This window comes from Tiliqua scincoides, chromosome 3 (assembly GCF_035046505.1).
Source record: "Tiliqua scincoides isolate rTilSci1 chromosome 3, rTilSci1.hap2, whole genome shotgun sequence".
NCBI lineage: Eukaryota > Metazoa > Chordata > Lepidosauria > Squamata > Scincidae > Tiliqua > Tiliqua scincoides.
In genome coordinates this window covers 165,531,088-165,540,134 of record NC_089823.1, presented here as the reverse complement: position 1 = coordinate 165,540,134, position 9,047 = coordinate 165,531,088, and the positions used below count along the sequence as shown (strand labels likewise).

The following is a 9,047-nucleotide window of genomic DNA, read 5'->3' as shown; positions in this document are numbered from 1 at the left end:
TAATGGTGACACCCACACCCAGGGGCAGATTCAACCATTTGTCCAAAGCAGGGCCTCTGAGAAGAATTTTATCAGGGAGTACAGAGTTTCTTTTGGGCCCCTTTGCGAAAGGGGAGGGGTGAAACAGAGCAGGGGAGGGTGGTGACGGGAAAGCAGAGCAGGGGCAGGGAGGGGCAAAACAGAGTGGGGGGAGGGTAGAGACAGCTGGAAAAGTCTTTGGAGCCCAGGTCTACCCACCCATGTGGCATCAGTAGTGTCCCCAGCATCCCATGTGGGCAACATATCTGAGTAGACTGGAAAATGTCAGATCCCAGGAAATTTCTGGGCCCCCTCCTTTGGCTCCTGGGCCCCCCTTTTGACCCTGGGCCTGGGTACTAATTTCCCTCTTTACTCCCTCTCCTAGGCCCTGGTCCAAAGATCAAGTCTCAATTTCAATGAGATTACTTATATATACAGCAAAGGCTGCACCTGTGTTTGAAGCAAAACGGATGGTGCACTCTTTTTTGTTTCTGGAGAGGCGGGGGGGGGGGTCAATTTGTCCCTCCCTCATTAAAAATGACTGCATTGAAATGAATCACTTGAGTATTGTGCTTAAGAAATGAGGGCTGAAATTGAACAAAGTACTGTCAGCAGGAAAGATTCTCCTGTGAAAAACATTCTCAATAGTTGCTGCAGCTGAGAGGCAGGCATCCTGTGACACTGTTAAGAGCCTGACCATCTTTTGACTGATGCAACTCATCAGTCATCAGTCATCAGTGGGGTACTGATGCCTCATCTTATACCTGCTCAGGTATCCTTTGTCTTTGCAATGCTGCCAGGCCAGCCCTCTCTTCAGCAAGCCTGACAGAAAGGAGCCTTCACTCTGTCCTGCTGTGTAGCATTGAAAAACACCAGGAAGGAATCTTTCCTGGATTTTCATTCCAAAGGGAGGGATCACGCTGCCTCTCTAATGCAAGGATGCAGGCAGGAATTCCTGTCTGACACCCCTCAAGGATCTAGCCAGAGCCATTTCTGCATTGCTGTTGGTTGCTCCTGAAGAGTGACATGGAAAAACCTTGTTGCTTCAGCACTGTGGTGTGGCGGCTGCAATAAGAATAAAGAAAGGCGGCCCAATTGCTGCTCCGAGACTCCCTTGCCTGGACTTGTTCCCTCCCACTGCAGCTGCAAAACCCCTTTCCATTCAAGACTTGATTTTGCTAGACTTTACTACAAACGCAAGAGAGTGGAGCGTTTTTGTTTATGAACTCCTGCTCCCACAGAAAAAATCCATTTTAGGAGGAAAAGAAAAATCCACAGGTGATTAAATGTGCTAACCGGTCCCACTGTCAGAGCCAGAAATGGATGGACTGACAAGAGAAGCTGACAATGAATCTTTGCTTCTAGGTCCTTTGGCAAGTTCCTCGCCTGTAGAGCTGTTCCTGCACTCCATGGACTTCATTGAACCCTGGAACTTCCACCTTTTGTCTGCCTTGATGTTCGTGGTGACAGTCCTGTCCTTGTCTGAAAATTTTACAGTGATCCTCGTGACTCTGAAATACAAACAGTTGAGGCAGCCCGTCAACTATGTCATCGTGAATCTGTCTGTGGCTGATTTCCTTGTTTCACTGATTGGGGGCACAATCAGCTTTTTAACAAATCTGAAGGGTTACTTTTATATGGGCCACTGGGCTTGTGTGCTGGAAGGATTTGCAGTCACTTTCTTTGGTAAGCTGAAATTTTTTTTCCTTTTTTCACTGCCGTGTTCACAATCACCCATTAAAACTCTTAACCTTGTACATTTAGGCCTAGGGAAAAGTAACCTGTCAGTGTGCCCGTATACCTTGGTAACCGTTCGGAGTCTGCACACATCTGTTGCTGACTTTGCCCCATTAATTATACAGAGGATGATTTGCTCTCAGTATGCTATACATGATGCTAAATGAAAGCATGAACAGTGGGCCAGCACCTTTTAAGCATATGCGTGTTTATAGAAACTTTATCTCCTTTCTAATATTGGGAGGAAAACTGTTTGTGGCAGAATCTGAACTCACGCTATCTGGAAAGAATACTTCGGTAGTAAACTTTTAACGATGTAAAGTGATAACATTGAAACATGCTTTCCTGAGAAATAATGGCATTGTAACACAGCACTTATTAGCCAACTAATGTGTTCTTAGTTGAGTGGTCGTGGTGGAACCTAGGCGAAAAGGGTGTCAGGCTGCAAAGGTTCTCAAGTCTGCCCTGGCAAAATAGCTGGTGCAGACTTGAGAAGTCCCATTGCAGGGCTTGGGGCTTTCCTCAGGGGAAGGGGATGAAAGTTCCCTTCCCCCAAGGAGACCTCAGGTTGCCCTGGTGGTGCCGCTGGATACAGTGGTAGCCATTTTGGTGCTGCTGCTGAGTATAGGACAGGGCTATAATTCAGTCCAAGAGTTTAACAGTAGTTGTGTAGTATTCTAGGAGTGCAACAAGCACTCTGCAAGAAAGAGGAGACAAAATGATCACAGAGCTGGAGTATCTTCTTCTACGACAGTGTGCGCCCTCCCCTACAGCAGTGCAGACGTATCCAGTGATCACAGCGATCAGTGGCATTTGGTGGGCCACTGTGAGATACAGGAAGCTGGATTAGATGGGCCTATGGCCTGATCCAACGGGGTCGTTCTTATGTCCTTATGTTCACTCCAATAGGAAGGAAGCAGTAAAGAGTGTACAATTTCTGTTCCTTTGCTGGAATGATCCCTTTGTAGGTGCTGATCCTCTCTGTGCCAACTGCCTGCACAAGTGACTCAAACATTTGGCTGGCATTGGAACACTGAAAGGGTAGCTAATGCCAGAGATGCTGTAAAGCTGTCTCGTGTCTAAAATTGTAAATGTCAGTTCCCTTCCAATGTGAAAGAAGTGCAACCAGCTTAACACGAGAGTCACTCTCCCAGATTGCTCTTGGCAGGTGATATTCTGCAGCCAGAGTTAGGTACTTAATTTCAAGGGGAGCGTTAGTGCAGGCTTGAATCTCTTCCACTGAAATCAGTGCAATATAAATGTGCCTAGGTTTTGGCTGGATCATATCTATTCTTAAGGAGTTCCATGAATGCAGCAGTCTAAGAATTTCATATATCTGAGAACCATCATTCAGAACACTGGATTATACAAAGAGGTAATGAATGGCCTATGGTCTCTGAGGGAGCATCAGACTCAAGTGAGGATTTGAACTCAGTTCTGCTTAGACAAAGGGCACAATCCTAACCAGGTCTACTCAGAAGTAAGTCCTATTTTGTTCAATGGGGCTTACTCTCAGGGAAGTGTGGTTAGGATTGCAGCCTACGTCTAACATCCTTCAGCCTTTTTTGTGCCACATCCTCCAATCAATGCATAAACATGAAACTGATGATCCCCCTCCCAGCAGTGGGCCCTGTCCCTTCTGGCCTCGCTGTTGTGTCACTTCTGGTCTGTCCTCTCATCACCCACTTGGCTCCATGCCACCTTCTATGATGCCAGACATCAGGGGTTGCAGAAGGCGGCCATGGCCAGGTTTGCTGGTGGTGGCCTGATCCTTAACAAACTGAGTCCCTGGCACTTCTTTGGGGGGGGGGGGCAGTGGTGTCTTCTCTTTTTGCTTTCCCTAATCTTCCTTATTCTTATTACAGGAATAGTTGCTCTCTGGTCCCTTGCCCTGCTTGCGTTTGAGCGCTATATCGTGATTTGCCGTCCCCTGGGAAATATGCGCCTCCGGGGGAAGCATGCGGCTCTAGGCTTAGCCTTTGTCTGGGTTTTCTCCTTCATTTGGACCATCCCGCCAACCATGGGGTGGAGCAGCTATACCACCAGCAAGATTGGAACAACCTGTGAGCCCAACTGGTAAGACAAACAGGGGATGTAACACTTATTTGGGTAGCCCTCATCAGACTGAACCTGAACTCCATTGTGTGATTTTCTATAGGTATTCTGGAGACTACAATGATCAAACTTTCATTATTACATTCTTCACCACCTGTTTCATACTGCCATTATTGGTGATTTTGGTATCCTATGGAAAATTGATGCAGAAACTTAGGAAGGTAGGTGCCAACATGTACAAGAAACATAAAATCACAATGCAGTGATCATCTGAAATCTTCAGCCTTTAGGTTTTTGCTAAAGGGCCAAATTTTAGATAGAGTATACAGTATTTCCAAACTTTGTGTTCTTAGTCATATGGTGCACACCCTAGTCCTGTGCCTATATTAGAATAGATCCCTATGGCCCAAATCCTAACCCGCTTTCCAGCACTGGCATAGCTGTGCCAGTGGGACGTGTGCTGCATCCTGCAGTTGGGGGGCACTCATAGAGGCCTCCTCAAAGTAAGGGAATGTTTGTTCCCTTACCTTGGAGCTGCATTGCCTTCATGTTGGTGCTGCAAAGTGGGTTAGGATTGTGCCCTATATCAGTTATACATGGATTGTGCCTAGATGCACATTCTGACACCACAGTCTGAATAATTCCACATGGCAATTGCACATGGAATGCACAACTTTCTGCAGCTCAAATGGGATGTTTATCAATAGTGCAGTTCTAACAATGGCATCTGCACTATCTCAAGAATGTGCAGTATCTTAAGTATCAACCAGTATTTCCCATAAGCTGCATGGTCACATGGCAACCTGGAAGCTTGGCAAGAATATGCAGCTGAAGAAGGGATTCACACACCAATAAAGACCCCTTAGGTGGAAAATAGATATCAGCACCACATTGTCTCAGGTGACATTATTCTGATTTAAACAGGCATATTCTGTTGCCGAACCATTCATCTCACAACAGCATCAACACAATTGCAGGTACAGAAATGACCATGCTCCTAAAGGCTTTTTGGCCCAATCTTATCCACGGGATATGCTGGTGGATCACACAGTCCATCAGTGTATCCTGAAAGCTGCCGTGACAGTGGCCTCTCTGTCATTCTGCAGATTGGTACTGCCAGTGTAAGGCCTCCGGGCCTCATCTCATCAGTGGTGCTCTGCCAGTTCTTGAAATGCCTTTTCTTCAAAACAGCTACTGTTGTACAAATGAGTGCTGTGTGGTTCTGAAAACTCAGCATCTTCAGTAAGAAGAAGGGCACCTCTTTTTCACCCCAACAGACAGGATCAATCAGGGCCAACTCAAGCCCCTCTACATGCCCCTTGCTTGGGCCCACATACTCTTTGCTTTGCCTTCTTATCTCCTCACTACTGAGCTTTGCAAAAAGGCAGGAATAGGAAAGCAGAAACGGGTGAAGAGGGAAGATGATAAAGGCCACACTTTCTCCCCACTTACTTCCTCTTCCACTCTCCTCAAATTGTTATGTTAAAATAGATCAGGACAGTCACCTCTCATTATTGTTTTGAGATTTTGCTATAATGAGGTGTACAAAATCATACCTGTAAATTTACTACACAAGCACAATGTTGATCATGCAAGATTTCAGCTTGCAAAGTGGGAACTGCATGCCGTACTGTTTAGTGTGTGTGTACTGGTCTGGCACCGTGTCTTATTTGCATGGAAAACTGACATTGGCCACACATCTTCATAGATGTCTCCAGCATAGCTACTAGTTATGTTGTTTCACTGAGGTAATTTCATAACTAGTTGAGTAGGAATTGTATAGTTTTCATAATTAGATATTGTTCTGTGCTCTATATGGGTCAATGCTTGAATTTGGGGGGGGGGGTGTGAATGTTTGGGCTCAGGAACCAGTCAGAAATTAAAACATTTTCCCCACAGGTTCCCATGTCATAACTGTACAAGCTTTTGTTTTAAAAGATGTCTTCATGGAATGAGTTAAGCTTCTATAATGAAGTATTACTATGAAGTAAGAGAGGCAGCAATAGTAAGAGAGAGATGGTGAGCTGGAGACCGATTGAGGTCCTTTAGGGAGGCAACAGGTGGGTGTGGGATGAGCTCAGGACACCCTTTGCCACCGAGCACTAATTTGCCATCTGAGGGGCAACTTCACTGAGGGCCCAATCCTATCCAACTTTCCAGCTCCGGTGCAACTGCAATGCAGCGCAGAGCTAAGGGAACAAATGTTCCCATACCTTGAGGAGGCCTATGTGACTGTCCCCCCACTGCAGGATGCAGCACACACCCCACTGGTATAACTGCACCAGTCCTGGAAAACTGGATAGGATTGGGCCCTCAGTTTCCTTAGCGGGCTGCCCTGGAACCTATTGGAATTTTTCTCTTTCCAGAAGTTTCTATTATGCTTTCTTGATCTATCGTTTTTGATTAACTTTTTAAAAATCCAATCTAACCATTTTGCTTATGGGCTATAAGAAAACCATAGTCTCATTAAGAACTAATCAGTTCAATCAGTTTTCAGAGTTCTTGTCAAAGTTATTAAACTGATTGAGTGAATATTTTAGACTGGGTTTAGAATTATCTTATTTTAATAATTTATTATAGGCATTCAAAGTACCTTTGGTCCCTCCTTTCCATCTGTCCTTAAATTTCTGGATGTAGACCTGGACTTTGTTATAGACGTTAACATTTACATCTGTATCCAAATTAGCTCCCACCCCTTGCATTTTGGTTCTGGGTGGGAAAATTCCTTGCATTACTTCCACACCTCATGAAATCATGTTTTTTTCAAGGTTTCAGATACTCAAGGCAGATTAGGCTGTACAAGGAAGCCTGAAAGACAAGTCACTCGAATGGTGGTGATCATGATTCTTGCTTTTCTTATCTGCTGGTCTCCTTATGCAGCTTTCTCCATCCTGGTCACTGCCTGGCCTTCTATTGAACTGAATCCTCGACTTGCTGCAATCCCAGCTTTCTTTTCAAAAACAGCTACAGTTTACAATCCAATTATCTATGTCTTTATGAATAAAAAGGTACTTTATGTCTCTTCTATGGATAGATAAATGGAATTGTTTCTGAATCCATGGAAAGGGTCTCTATTTGTGTTTGCTTTCACGCATAAATCAATTGTTTCTGTCTACGTAACATGTTAAAAGAGGCTCCATGGTCACATAATTTATATAGTCTCTTATTCAGCTTGCTGTATGCATCATAGATTCTGGATGAGAAGTGTAGGAGTGGCATTCTTTCAAAATGAAACTATGAAAGTAATTTGTTCCTACAATTCATTCAGAGGACATTAGTATTCCTGTGTATTGTCAAGGCTGTGATGGAATTTGGGTGCAACGCCACCTGCAGGATTCTGGAGAGCAGTATAAAGTCCAGTCACCTGAGACTTCTTCACCTGCCCCACTATATGGGTCTTGTAGGAGTAGTGGCGTAGTTAGAGGGGGTGCAGGGGTAGCAATTGCACCAGGTTGCAGGTTGCCTGGGGGCAACAGTCTGGCTGCCCCACACAACTGCACCCCCCACACACACAATTGTTGCAAAAAGTGCTGGAAAAAATTGCACTCTTTGCAAGAGGAGCAGTGGGAATCACAGCCTCTGGTCACTTGCTCACCTTGCTCCAGGGGCTTAGGGGCAACCGGGGGGCAAGCAGGAGGGGGATGGAGGTGGGGAAGATGGCAGAGCAAGGAGAGCAAGGGGCCAGAGACTCCAATTGCTCCCCTTGGGAGATGAGAAAGAGAGGGCTAGGTGTGGGGGGAGGCAGCAGTTTTTTAGTTTTTCAATTTTTTAAAATAAAACCATGGATGTGACATCACTTCCAGGTGTGACATAGGGAGGGGGCATCATTTTAACTTTGCCCCGGGCTCCAGGGCAGCTAGATATGCCACTGTGAGGTGTCATATCCTTCCTCCCCTCACAATCCCTCTGCCTCTGCAGACCATCGCAGGAGAAAGTTGTGTTCTGCCAGGGCTCCATGCCCACCAGATCACCCTCACCAGACTTCCACACAAAGGGAGCAGCTCTAAGGTTCTCTGTTCCAAAGTAGAAAGGACCTCTGATCACTTCAGAAGATGCATGTATATAACTATGAACTGTGAGTAAAGTATTTCTTATGAAATCTCAACCAAGCCTCCACCCCTGTGTATGCTTTATTGATAGCAGCTGGCTGGGATATCTTACTATCAGAAGGGGGTGCTTTTGCCGATTACTCTGCTTCCTCCCTCACTTATGACAAGCTGTATTGTGATTTATGTGACTATACAATACCAACAGTTTTATATACACCTAGAGAGAAGTAATCGTTGGAATGGCATTAATCACAAGGACTCTTTCATTTCCAGTTCCAGAGGTGTCTAATTCATCTGTTCCGATGCAGCAACCAAGATATTTCAGACTCCAATGTTAATCCGGTTTCACAGAAGGCAACCGTAACCCACAACAACAATTGTGGCGAGACATCCACACTGGCACCACACGTCACATTATTCAACCGGAGAAGTGAGGAGGATGAACCCAGCAGCTGCCACTCGTTTGCTAAGCTGACAATTTCTGAAAACAAAGTCTGTCCAGCATGAAAACAACAAGACAATGGTCCAGAACTCTAACTAAGCCATTCCTGGTTTGCGATTCAATTGTACAAAATGGCAGCTGGCAAGAATGCCAGGGCTAAATAGAGATCATAGTCGCTAGTTCTTCTAGTTACCAAATTCTAGCCACACCCATTCAGTGTTCTTTCTCCAGAAATTATAATGAGCAGATCTGGATATTAATGCAACATGATTTGAAATTTGGAGGTTGCTTGTCATGTTTTGGAGCTTGAGAGAATACATGAAAGTGTGTTTGAGGAGGGTCTGGCAACTCCACAGTTGCTAGACAGTTGCTCCACAATTGTTACTTATTATTTATTTTTCTATTTCTGGCCCCAAGGTGTCTAACAAAAAGAAAGTATAAAACTACATTGTAAAATACAATGAAACATTGTACCACGTTTTAAAACCCCACCACAAGTACTGCTAGTCAACAAACCAAAAAGCTCATTATTTCAATGAAACCTCTCACCCAGCCCCAAATCTCACAGCAAAATTCCTATGTCATAGATGAGCCTTTAAAACCTTCTCAAACGCTGGGACAGAGGGGTCATTGCAAGCACATGTTAGGGAGCTATGCCTGGGGGCCACTACAGCAAAGACTCTGTCTCACACAGATGCCATCTGAGCTTTAAGCTGTGGTGGCATTTAGAGCAGAATCTCTGTGAT

At 45.0% G+C, this 9,047-nt stretch overlaps 1 protein-coding gene across 1 annotated transcript; it reads left to right on the top strand.

Annotated features, from left to right (window-relative positions):
* The first annotated feature begins 1,337 nt into the window (after nucleotides 1-1,337).
* On the top strand, nucleotides 1,338-8,366 carry LOC136645193 (opsin-VA-like). The gene is made up of 5 exons (XM_066621431.1): nucleotides 1,338-1,704; nucleotides 3,621-3,831; nucleotides 3,914-4,031; nucleotides 6,579-6,818; nucleotides 8,133-8,366. The coding sequence occupies exons 1-5, from the start codon at nucleotides 1,338-1,340 to the stop codon at nucleotides 8,364-8,366; spliced, it is 1,170 nt and encodes a 389-aa protein (XP_066477528.1).
* Nucleotides 8,367-9,047: the final 681 nt, after the last annotated feature.

Bases quoted from the DNA above. Each gene is read 5' to 3' on its own strand.
- LOC136645193 (XM_066621431.1), top strand. From the start codon at position 1,338: ATGGATGGACTGACAAGAGAAGCTGACAATGAATCTTTGCTTCTAGGT. The intron at 1,705-3,620 runs GTAAGCTGAAAT...TTCTTATTACAG, and splicing joins ATTTGCAGTCACTTTCTTTG to GAATAGTTGCTCTCTGGTCC. The intron at 4,032-6,578 runs GTAGGTGCCAAC...GTTTTTTTCAAG, and splicing joins TGATGCAGAAACTTAGGAAG to GTTTCAGATACTCAAGGCAG.